Source organism: Gavia stellata, chromosome 6 (genome assembly GCF_030936135.1).
Source record: "Gavia stellata isolate bGavSte3 chromosome 6, bGavSte3.hap2, whole genome shotgun sequence".
NCBI lineage: Eukaryota > Metazoa > Chordata > Aves > Gaviiformes > Gaviidae > Gavia > Gavia stellata.
In genome coordinates this window covers 1375234-1387640 of record NC_082599.1, presented here as the reverse complement: position 1 = coordinate 1387640, position 12407 = coordinate 1375234, and the positions used below count along the sequence as shown (strand labels likewise).

The window sequence follows — 12407 nt, the reverse complement described above, 5'->3', positions numbered from 1 at the left end:
CTGGCGGCGGGTGCCGCGGTCCCACCGGGGCTGCCGGCTCCCCGCGACCTGGCCCGGTCGGTGCTGGAGACCCACGGGCAGGAGCTGAGGCTGCTCAAGCTGCTGGGAGTCGCCAGGACGGTAGGAGCGGGGTGGGCGATGGGGTGGGTGCAGCCGGGTGCCCGCGGCTCGAGCACCCATCCCGGTGGGGACCCCGTTCCCTGCCGGCGTTGGGAAGCCACCGACGGCTCCGTCCTTTTCCCCCCTGGCAGACGTTCGACTGGGGCACCCATTTCAGCATCAACTTCACCGCCCGGCAGCCCGCCTGCCCCAAAAACCTCCCCGACCGCCGCGGCACCGGCTGCCGAGCCCGGCCGGGCAGGGTAAGCGAGGGACAAAACACAGAGGGGGGGACAGAAAGGTGTCCCCAAGGTGCTCAGGGTCCCTACGTCCCCCAGGTACAGCGGTGCACGGCCCAGGTCTCCGTCTTCGCCTTCCTGCCCGACGTGCCGCTGTCGATGGTGGAGTGCGGCGGGGAGCCGGTGAGAGCTCCAGGTCCCCCCAACCTCGGGGTGGGGACGTGTGTCCCCCCCGCTTTGGGGACATTTTTTGGCTGCAGGGTGAAGCCCACCCTTATTTCTCCCCCCAGCAGCCCGGCGGCAGCACCCAGCCCCGCTCCCCTGGCACCCAGCGAGCCTTCGGCGCCAGCCCGGGTCACCCATCATCATCATCATCCTTGCGGCCACCCCTGCGTCCTCGACCCTCCGCCGACGTGTCCCTCCCGAGGACATCCCGCCACCCCCTGTCCCCAACGGAGCTGGAATAAAGATATTTCGGGGTCATGCGTGTGCATGTGTGGGGATGACACAGGTTGGGGGGCCAGGGGGGCACCCCATGGCGTTGGGCAACAGGGATGGGGCAAGCCCTGGGTTGCGCAAGCCCGGGGGGCACCAACCCGATAGGGCCAATGCTCGATAGGGCCAATGCTCCCGGTGTCACCTGGGTCCCTGAGGGTCCCTGCGCCGTCCCGTCCCCCCTGTGACCCGTCGGGGAGTGGGGACGGTCCCCGAGGGCTCCTGGTCCCGCAGCCTCCCCCCATGCCCAGCCAAGGGGCTCCCGGGGCTGGGGACACCCCGGGGAGCGGGGCCGTGTCCCCGAGGGGGACCAGGCGTGCCACCACCCGCACACGGGGCACGCTCGGGACCCCCCCACCCTCTGTCCCCCCCAAAAAAACCTGCCACTCTGTGGGCTGGGGCCAGGCGTTTCCGGAGGGGGGGAGCCGAGGCGTGGGGCGGGTTCCCCAACCTCCCGGGGGGGATAAAAGGGGATCCGGGGGGTGGCCGTGGGGACAAGGATGCCGGGCTCCTGGGTGCTGGTGCTGGCGGTGCTGGGGGGGGCCTGCGCCCTCCCCGCCCCGGCCCCCCTCGCCTACACCCAGGCGCTGGCCCAGGCCGTCGACTCCTTCAACCAGCGCCCCGAGGTGCAGAACGCCTTCAGGCTGCTCAGCGCCGACCCCGAGCCTGCCCCGGTGAGTGCCGCCCCACTCGTGACAACCCCCACTCGTGACACCCCCACTCGTGACACCCCTCCCCACTCGTGACACCCCCATTCGTGACACCCCTCCCCACTCGTGACACCCCTCCCCACTCGTGACACCCCATTTGTGACCCCCCCACTAACTTGTGAAGCCCATTCGTGACCCCCCCACCCACTCATGAATCCCACTCACCCGTGAACCCCCACTTGTGACCCACTCCTCCCGTGACCCCCCACCCACTCGTGAACCCCCACCCACTCGTGACCCCCACCCACTTGTGACCCCTCACTCCTGACCCACACCCATTTGTGAACCCCCACTTGCAACCCCACTCACTTGTAACCCCCCCACACTTGTGACCCACCCCCTCATGATCCCCACCCACTCGTGACCCCCACCCACTTGTGACCCCCCTGCCCCCCACCAAGGACCCCTCCATCCACTCGTGACCCCCACCCACTCGTGACCCCCACCCACTTGTGACCCCCCCGACCCCCACCAATGACCCCCCATCCACTTGTGAGACCCACCCACTCCTGACACCCCCACCCACTCGTGACCCCCACCCACTTGTGACCTCCCCGACCCCAACGACCCCTCCATCCACTCGTGACCCCCAGCCACTCGTGACCCCCACCCACTTGTGATCCCTCCGACCCCTACCAGTGATCCCCCATCCACTTGTGAGACCCACCCACTCGTGACACCCCCACCCACTCGTGACTCCCTACCCACTTGTGACCCCCCACCCACTTGTGACCCCCCGACCCCCACCAATGACCCCTCCATCCACTTGTGAGACCCACCCACTCGTGACACCTCACCCACTCGTGACCACCACCCACTCGCAACTCCCCACCCACTCGTGACACCCCCACCCACTCGTGACCCCCATGCACTCGTGACCCCCACCCACTCGTGACCCCCCACCCACTTGTGACCCCCCTGACCCCCACCAATGACCCCTCCATCCACTTGTGAGACCCACCCACTCGTGAGACCCACCCACTTGTGATCCCCCCGACCCCCACCAGTGACCCCTCCATCCACTTGTGAGACCCACCCACTCGTGACATCTCACCCACTCGTGACCCCCACCCACTCGTGACCCCCCCACCTACTTGTGACCCCCCGACCCCCACCAATGACCCCTCCATCCACTCGTGACCCCCACCCACTCGTGACCCCCACCCACTCGTGACCCCCCCACTCGTGACCCCCCCCACATGACACCCACAGGGCGTCGATCTGAGCACCCTGCGGGGACTCAACTTCAGCATAATGGAGACGGAGTGCGCCGCGAGCGCCCGGGTGAACCCCGACGACTGCGACTTCAGGGAGAACGGGGTGAGGATGAGGACGGGTGGGGGACACGGGGGGGTTCCTGGGTGTCCTCACCGGGGTCCCTGGGGTGACGCTGGGTGTGTGTCCCCCCTCCCCAGGTCATCAAGGAGTGCTCGGGGCCGGTGCAGTTCCTGCAGAGCTCCCCCGAAATCGACCTGCGCTGCACGGACGCCTCCTCCGACGTGAGTGGGGCAGCACCCACCCCCGGCACCCACTGACCGTGGATGGGGGCACCCATGGGTGGGGTGTTGGTGTCCTTCCTGCTGCCCCACATCCTGGGGGGTTGCTGTCCCCAAAAGGGACACCCTGATGTCTCCATCCCACCGTGATGGCTCCAGCCCGGGGGGCGGTGGAGGGTGGGATGGGGGGTCCTGGGGCACCCAAGGGTGCGGGGTGCCAGGGTGCAGGGTCCTGCAAGAGTCCCGGGAGCAGGGACCTGGGCTTGGGGTCCCAGCTATGGGGTCCCAGGTGTGGTTCCTGGGTGCAGGGACCTGGGCGCAGGGTGCTGGGTGGGGAGTCCCGGGTGTGGGGTCCTGAGTGCAGGGTCCTGGGTGGGGTCCTGGGTGCAGGGACCTGGGTGCAGGGTACCGGGTCCTAGATGTAGGGTGCTGGGTGCTGGGTCCCAGGTGTTGGGTCCCGGGTGTGGGGTCCTGGGTGGGGTCCCAGGTGTGGGGACCTGGGTGCAGGGTGCAAGTGCAGGGTCCTGGATGGGGTCCCAGGTGTTGGGTCCTGGGTGCGGGGTCCTGGGTGGGGTTCCAGGTGTAGGGATCTGGGTGCAGGCTCCTGAGTGCGGGATCCTGGGTGCAGGGTCCCGGTTGTGGGGTCCTGGGTGGGGTCTCAGGTGCGGGGACCTGGGTGCAGGGTGCCGGGTCCTAGATGTAGGGTGCTGGGTCCCAGGCATTGGGTCCTGGGTGGGTTTCCAGGTGTGGGGACCTGGGTGCAGGGTGCAAGTGCAGGGTCCTGGATGTGGTCCCAGGCGTTGGGTCCTGGGTGCGGGGACCTGGGTGCAGGGTCCTGGGTGGGGTCCCAGGCATTGGGTCCCGGGTGTGGGGTCCTGGGTGGGGTTCCAGGTGTGGGGACCTGGGTGCAGGGTTGTGGGTGCAGGGTCCTGGGTGGGGTTCGAGGCATTGGGTCCTGGGTGCGGGGACCTGGGTGCAGGGTCGCGGGTGTGGGGTCCTGGGTGGGGTTCCAGGTGCAGGGACCTGGGTGCGCGGTCCCGGGTGGGGGGTCCTGGGTGGGGTCCTGGGTGTGGGGTCCCGGGTGTGTGGTCCTGGGTGGGTTTCCAGGTGTGGGGATCTGGGCGCAGGCTCCTGGGTGCGGGATCCTGGGTGCAGGGTGCGAGTGCGGGGTCCTGGATGGGGTCCTGGGTATTGGGTCCCCGGCGCAGGCTCCTGAGTGAGGGCTCCTGGGTGCGGGGTGCTGGGTGTGGGGTCCTGGGTGGGGTTCCAGGTGCAGGGACCTGGGTGCAGGGTACCGGGTCCTAGATGTAGGGTGCTGGGTCCCAGGTGTTGGGTCCTGGGTGCGGGGACCTGGGTGCAGGGTCCGGGTGTGGGGTTCTGGGTGGGGTCCCAGGTGTGGGGTCCCAGGTGTGGGGTCCTGGATGGGGTCCCAGGCGTTGGGTCCTGGGTGCGAGGACCTGGGTGCAGGGTCCGGGTGTGGGGTCCTGGGTGGGGTCCAGGTGTGGGATCTTGGGTGCGGCGTCCCGAGCAGCCCCCCGCCACCCACCCACCCCAGTGACCCCGTTGTCCCTCCGGCAGCCGGTTCTCATCCAGCGGGGCCGGTTCGGGCGCTTCTTCGGCAGGATCCGACGCTTTCGGCCCAGGATCAGCATCACCGTCCGCGCCGGAGCCTCCGTCCGCTTCGGTTGAACCAATAAAGGGGCCGTTGGCGGCCGGTGTGCGTGAGCCGGGCTCCTCGCTGCCTCCCGGGGGGTGCGGAGCGGGGGAAACTGAGGCACGCGGGGAAGGGACTCCTCTCCCCGCATCGTTCGCCGGCCCCATATGCGGCCCCCAACGTCCCCGCCTTGGGGATCAAGGGCTTGGCCCCGAGGGGACGTGGGGTCGGCATTGAGGACAGGACCCTGCTTCGCTCCGGGGAGCCCCCAGGGCATCCCCCCCCCCCAAAAAAAGCCATTCACATCCCACCCCCCTTCGTCTCCACAGCATCATCGTCCCCACAGTGTTTTGTCCCCCCAAAACCGGTGACGGTGGCAGAGGGGAGGTGTGGGAGGGGGCACCGGGGCTGTGGGTCCCCACAGAGCTGCAAGAGAAGGGCCATGGGGGGGGTTCAGCTCCCGAGGGGCCCCCCATGACACACCCCTGCCAAGGAGGTCCGGGTGTCGGCCTCGGCCATGCCACCAGGGCTGTCACCAGCAGTTTGGGACAGGGACGTTGGGGCACAGGGTGCACAGGGACCCCCCACGCCCCGAGAGCGGCCACCCCAGGGTGGTGGCTGCAGCCCCGGCTCCGGTGGGGATGTCCCCTCCTGTCCCCTCCCGTCCCCTCCACTCCCGCACTGGGCCAATGGGCCGGTGGGCTTGTGCCCCACACACACCCCCATGGGGTCCCCACAGCTGGCACAGGGTCCCAAGGGACCCTCTGGTCCCCAAGGTGCCTCGGGGCGCAGTGGGGGACCCAGACTCCGCGGCACAAATGTCAGGATGAGGCCCCAGCGAGACGGCGGAGCCCGACCCGGGGGGGTGACCCTGCTCCCCCCACCCCAGGACCCTCCTCCATCAGCATCACCCCCCACCCCACATGTCCCCAGTCCCCGGTGGGGTGACAGCAGCAGGAAAAGGCACAGCGGGGCCGGGAAGCAGCTTTATTTGGAGAAGGGGGGTGTCGGGGGGGGGTCCCCGAGATGGCAGCCCCTCGAGGGGGTCTCATTTCCTCTTGATGGTCTTGAAGAGGTTGACGCTGGTGGCCACCGCCAGCAGCGGCCAGAAGCGCTTGACGTGGACAGGCTGCAGGGAGAGGAGGCGTCACGGGGTGGGGGGGACCATGGGGACCCCCACGATTTCCCCCTCCGATTGCATCCTGCAGCGTGTGCCACCCCCCCCACACACCAGGACCCCCCAACTCACGTCCACGGTGGAGTCCACGCAGGTGACCTCGAGCACGGGGCGGCTGCCACGCTGGGGCACGGGCACGGAGCAGACCTTGATGAGCTGCGGAGAGCGGGGGGACACGCCGGGGGGACTGTCCCCAGGCTGGGGACCCCACGGGAGGCAGGTCACCCCCCCCATGAGCCCCCCCAAGGCTCCTGCTCCATCCTCCTTGAACTCGCAGGCATCGGGGCGGGCGCCGGAGCGCGCCAGGCTTCGCGTCTCCATGATGGTGAAGTTGAGGCTCTGCAGGGAGCTGAGCTGGATGTCCTGCAGGGACGGGGACGGGGACAGGGTGGTGGCACCCACCAGGGAGAGATGGCACCCATCACCGGGTGCCCAGAGCCAGCCTAGGAGGGAGCATCCCCCTGTGTCCCACCCCACACCCCAAAACCCCCCACCACGCATAGGGCCTGGCATCCCCCCGATGTCCCCATGGGGATGGCGGGGGACCCGGCGGTGTCCCCAGGCGGTGGCACCTACTGGGGTGGGCTCGGGGTCGGCGCTGAGCAGCCTGAAGGCGTTCTGCACCTCGGGGCGCTGGTTGAAGGAGTCGACGGCCTGGGCCAGCGCCTGGGTGTAGGCGAGGGGGGCCGGGGCGGGGAGGGCGCAGGCCCCCCCCAGCACCGCCAGCACCAGCACCCAGGAGCCCGGCATCCTTGTCCCCACGGCCACCCCCCGGGTCCCCTTTTATCCCCCCCGGGAGGTTGGGGAACCCGCCCCACGCCTCGGCTCCCCCCCTCCGGAAACGCCTGGCCCCAGCCCACAGAGTGGCAGGTTTTTTTGGGGGGGACAGAGGGTGGGGGGGTCCCGAGCGTGCCCCGTGTGCGGGTGGTGGCATGCCTGGTCCTCCTCGGGGACACGGCCCCGCTCCCCGGGGTGTCCCCAACCCCGGGAGCCCCTTGGCTGGGCATGGGGGGAGGCTGCGGGACCAGGAGCCCTCGGGGACCGTCCCCACTCCCCGACGGGTCACAGGGGACACGGGACGGCGCAGGGACCCGCAGGGACCCAGGTGACACCGGGAGCGTTGCAGGGACATTTATTGCAAGCAGGGTGCCCGGGCGGGGGGCACAGGGGACGGGGAGGGACACGGCATCGCCCGCTCAGACTTTGGAATTTTTGAGGTTGAGCTTGTCGCGAATCCAGATCTTGCCGCGCCGGAAGAAGCTCCTGAAACGCTCCTTGATCCTGGCGAAAAAGTCCGTGAGCCTGGATGACCGGATGCGGCCGAGCTGGGAGGAGAAGGAGCGGCATCAAACCGCGGAGAGATGGTGGAGGGCAGGGGGTGTCTGGGTGACCCCCCTGGGGACGTGTCCCACAGCAGCCGGGGAGGGGAGCGGGTGGCAAAGCCAGTGCCATTTCGGGCACCTCCTTACCGTGGCGGGTACCTCCTCGCAGGAGAGCTCGACCACGGGCTGCTGCTGCTCGAGGAAGACGCAGCCCCGGCACCATCTCACCACCTGTGGGGAAGCAGAGGGGGACACGGGGAAGATGAGGCCAAAAGGAGCCCCAAACACCCACACAGTGCCTCAGTTTCCCCATCGGCTGCTCCCTGTTGGGGACGGCAGCGGGTGGCCCCGTGGGATGAAGCCTCACCCCGAGCCAATGGGTCTTGCAGGCGGCGGTGGCCGTCCCCGGGGCCCGGCACAAGGTCTCCTCGACGGTGAAGCTCAGCTCCTGCCGGCGCTGCAGGTCCCCGGGCTGGGAGAGGGGACAGGACCCATCAGGGACCCACAGCATCACCGTCCCCAATGGCCAGCCCCGAAATGGGCCAGATCCAGCCCTTAGAAGGGCCGGATCCTGCACCACCTGGGCCCAGCGCTGTTCCCGGGATGGAGGAGCTCAGCACTCACCCAGCCGGGCCGGGGAAGGGCCTCCCGGAGCCGCAGGACGTAGGGGCTGACAGCCCTCACGTTGAGCAGCTCCACAGCCGCTGAGACGGCGTCCCCGTAGCTCACGGCCCACGGTCCCGGTGGGGATGGCGGGACAGATCCAGCCAACCCTGGTGTGGATCCATCCGGCCCTGGCGTGGTGGCTCCGGTCAGCCCCAGCCCCAGCAGCAGCAGCACCGCGCGGCACGGACTCATCCTGCCTCCTGCCACCCGCTGTGCCGGGGAGCCCTTTTATGGGAGCTGCCCTGGATGTGCTGGCAGCACCATCATGGGCGTTCCCACGGGAAATTCCCGGTGGCCCAAATCCAGCCAGGAGCCAACTCCTTCCTCCTTTGGTCCCCAGGCCACCGGAGTGGCTGTCCCAGCCCTGGGGACGGGTGCTGCCAGCCACCCCTGGGGCTCAGCAGAAGGGAGGCCACAGGGTTTGGTACCACGAGCCACCGCGCTTGGGCGAGGCGCACCCCAAGGTGACCACCAAAGAGCTGCCCCAGGTTTGTTAGGGACGTAGGGTGACACCACGGTGGGTTTCTCACCCCCCCTTCTCCCATGGGGCTGGATGAAGAAGCCACCCTGCCCCACGGCCGGGGCTTTCCAGCCCTCCAGGAGTGTTTTATGGCTGGGCGGAGCGGTGAAGACATCTGTCCCTCAAGGCAAACAGGCTGGGTTTGACCAAACATCAGCCCCAGGAGCGGCCACCCTCTCTGCAGCCAAGAAGGAACCTCCAGGAGGACATCAAGGAACGCTGCCCAGGAGATGACCCTCCGTTCAACCCCTGTCCGCACCAACCATGCGCAGCGAGGGGACACCCAAAGCCACCCAACAGGTTCAGAGCTCCTGGCCAGCGGAGGCCATCAAGTACGTTCTCCCAGCGGCTTGTAAATCAATCGTGGACAAGTGTGCCCGGGTCAGAGCTGGTGGGTGGCAACTGGGAAGTCCCCAGGGATGGATGCTGTCAATCAAAGACTGTAGGACAGCCTATGTTGGCCCTGGAAAGATCCGGGTCCAACCAGGTCCAGCCTTACATGCAGAAGGGACCCTAGGTGGGATTATCTCACTCCCCATCCAGGTTCATCTTGAGCACCTCCAGCAACGGGGACTCCACTGTGTCCTCAGGGAGGTTCTTCCAGTGAAAAACTGGTCTCACTGTACAAGTGAAGTTGAGATGAAACCTCTCCTGGTGCAACTTGTACCCGTTGCCCCTTGTCTTCTCCACGTGGCTCCTTAAAAGCCTCCACCCTTTGAGTAGTGGAATACTGTTATGAGGTCCCCCCGAAATTTTCTCTCCAGGGAGAAGAGACCCAACTCCTTCAGTCTTTCCTCCTAGAGCAGGTTCTCCAGCCCTTTGACCATCGTCCCCGCCCTCCTTGGGACCCTCTCCAGTCTGTCCGCATCCTTCTCGACTTGTGGGGACCAGAGCTGGACACACCACTCCAGGGGTGGCCTGGAGGATGGCTTCCTGAGCCAGGCAACTGAGGAGTCAACGAGGAGAGGTGCTCCAGTGGACCTCCCGCTTGCAAACAAGGATGAGCTGGTTGGAGATGAGAAGGTCAGGGGCAGCCTTGACTTCATCTTGGAGCCAGGCTCCATCTTGGGATGGTGGAGCTCAAGATCCTGAGAGGAGGGAGCTGCGCAGAAAGCAGGATCACCACCCTGGACACTTCAAGAGAGAAGAATTCGGCCTCTTCAGGAACCTGCTTGGAAGAATCCCACGGGATTCAGCCCTGGAGAGAAGAGGGGTCCAGGAGAGCTGGTTGATTTCCAAGGATCATCTTCTCCAAGCCAAACAACGGGCCATCCTGACAGGCAGGAGACGAAGAAAAGCGGCCAGAGGTCTGCATGGACAAGCAAGGAGCTCCTGACTGAGCTCAAGGACAAGAGGGACATGTACACAAGGTGGAAGCAGGGACAGGTGACGCAGGAGGAAGATACAGACACTGCCCGAGGTGCAGCGTTGGGTTTAAGCAAGCCAAAGCCCACCAGGGGTTGTACCCAACAAGAAGATGGTCAGGAGCCATCAGCATGGACTGAAAATGGGCTTAACGGCCAGGCCCAAAGGGTGGTGATCAGTAGCAGAAGGTCCAGATGGAGGCTGATCACTGGTGTGTTCCCCAGAGGTCCATACTGGGGCCAGAACTGTTTCAAATCTTCATTAATGATCGGGATGATGAGGCAAGAGCGCACCCACAGCCGGTTCGTAGATGACACCCAACTGGGAGGAGTGGCTGATGTGCCAGAAAGTCATGCTGCCATCCAGAGGAACCTCAACAGGCTGCAGAGAGGGGTCAGCAGGAACCTCATGGGGTTCAACGAGATGTGCCACGTCCTACACCAGGGGAGGAACAACCCCAGGCACCAGGACATGCTGGGGCCCACCCAGCAGCTCGTCAGAGAAGGCGCTGGGGTCTTGGTGGACACCAAGGTGACCGCAAGCCGACACTGGAACCGGTTGCTCAGAGGGGTCGTGGGGTCTCTGGTCTTGGAGATACCCAAAACCTCAACTGGAGGAGGCCCTGGGCAACCTGCTGCGGCTGAGCCGGCTCTCAGCGGGGTCCCTGCCAGCCCTTCCACGCTTCTTCAACTTGAGACAAGCTTTTGGGGAAGACAAATTCCTTCCAAATGCTTCAATTCCTTCCAAATTCTTCAGTTCTTCCAAAATCCTTCCAAATTCTTCATTTATTCAGAAAATTGGATTCAGGTGGAACACACAGTGCCAGGGGGCCTTGCCGGGCCCTCCACCCCTCTGCAGCGCAACACCAAGGTAAGCAATCAGCTGCCTTTTATCGGACCCAAAATCCTTCCGGCTCTCAGAAGGGAACATCCAGCCGAGCAGCAACCATGTCCCATTTGGAGACAGCAGCCAACGCAAAAGTCCAAATCCAGTGGGAGGGTGCACCAGACCTCCAGAGGACATTTTTGCTCCACTTTCCGGCAGCTCACACTTAGGATTTATTAGCCACCAAAACCAGTATCAAGACCTCTAAATACTCTGTAAACCCCGAGCAGGCTCACCCCTTTCAAAATAGACATGAAATCCTGTGAGGCCATTTTTGGAACAAAAAGGGAAAATTTGGTGAGTTTCAGTTGGGGTAACCCCACACTCACACAGCTACAGCTGCGCTTCACAGGCCAACTCCTCACCGCTGACAGGGAGGGGGGGAGTAAAGAACATCCCCAAAACCAAACGCCAAGGCGCGTGAGAAATACCCCGCTCATAAATCAGAGCCTCTCGCTTTGTTTGACCACCACAAGACTGAGCTGCCCCTCCTCTTTCCTGGCAACCCACATTATTTATTTGTCTTTTATTCGTTCCCACAGCCGGGCCCTGATCTGTTTGGACACTGATACAGCAGGAAAGAAAACACAGGGGCCAGGCGAGGCAGACCGGTGAGAACCTCAGCAGGTAAACCGAGGCCATGGCTGGTCCGTCAGCCCTGGAGCAGCAGCCCCGGAGAGGGCCAGGGGGAAAAACCCTCCCCGCAAGAAGCCCGGGGGGGGGTTTCAAGGTGGCTGGGCGGGGGCTGACGGAGGAGGGCCAGGGAAGAAAAACAGCGGGGCAACGCACAGGCTCCGTAGAGGGGCAACCCCGACGGCACCTCCCGCTCGCTGCCCCACCGCTGCCTCACCCCCCGTCCCCATATCCCCACAACGAGATCGGCCCCCGCGGCCCCACAAAATGGCGGCCTGACGGGCGAGGCCGGGCCCAGCCCGACCCGCGCACTCGAGTAGGGCCGCCCGCCGCGCTCCAGGCCCGACCGGGCCGCAGGGACAGCGACGGAGCCACGGTTGGGCCGCGGCGGTTGATGGCGGATCACGGCAGCGCCTCCCCCTCACGGCCCACCCGGGACCCCCCATCGCCGCGCACCGGAAGTACGCCTAAGCCAATAGGCGCTCGCCGCAGGGCGATGACGCAGGCGGACTGCGCCGGCGCGCTGCCAATAGCGAGCCGCCGTGGCGCGATGACGATATCGGACTGCGCCGCTGCACATGCGCGCTGCGCCTGCCTGCCTGCCGGCCCGGCGTGCGGCTGGGGCGGGCGAGGTCAGGCCCGGCGGCGGCGGGAAGCGGGGGGCCGGGCCCGGGGTGGGCGGGGAAGGGCTCGGGGGGGAGAGCCGAGGCCGGGGGGCTCTGAGGAGAAGAGCCCGGGGGCAGAGGGCCGCGCCTGGGGGGGGCTCTGAGGGGAATCGTCTGGAGGGGGGAGAGCCGGGCCCGGGGGGGGGCTCTGAAGGGAAATAGCCCGGGGAAGTGTGGGCCGGGCCCGGGGGGGTCTGAGGGGAACAGCCCGGGGTGGGCCGGGCCCAAGGGCTCTGAGGAGCGGGGGCTGGGATGGGAAGGAGGGATGCCAGGGAGGATGGTGTGGGGAAACTGGGAGCAACTGGGGAAATGGGGTTGCGACCCTGCGACCCTGGGCAAGGCCCAGTCGGGGCCGGCGGGGAGCTGGGTGTGCTCCAGACCCGCTGTCAGCCACTCTGGAGCGGCTGTGTGCTGCCTTGGAAAGCCGTGCTGGAGTTCGGCAGCCCCTAAGGGGGTCTGGAGGCAGGTTAGCCCCAGCAGG

The 12407-nt window shown here is 66.5% G+C and overlaps 2 protein-coding genes across 2 annotated transcripts; one reads left to right on the top strand and one right to left on the bottom strand.

The window, feature by feature from the left end:
• Positions 1-1333: 1333 nt before the first annotated feature.
• On the top strand, positions 1334-4728 carry LOC132317227 (cathelicidin-2-like). The gene is made up of 4 exons (XM_059818976.1): positions 1334-1507; positions 2756-2863; positions 2959-3042; positions 4618-4728. Exons 1-4 carry the CDS (start codon positions 1334-1336, stop codon positions 4726-4728), a joined length of 477 nt encoding a protein of 158 aa, XP_059674959.1.
• Positions 4729-5741: 1013 nt separating this feature from the next.
• Positions 5742-6620, bottom strand: LOC132317231 (cathelicidin-3-like). The gene is made up of 4 exons (XM_059818997.1): positions 6447-6620; positions 6126-6233; positions 5943-6026; positions 5742-5822 (listed from the first exon to the last, which is right to left on the bottom strand). Exons 1-4 carry the CDS (start codon positions 6618-6620, stop codon positions 5742-5744), a joined length of 447 nt encoding a protein of 148 aa, XP_059674980.1.
• Between the last annotated feature and the right edge of the window lie 5787 nt (positions 6621-12407).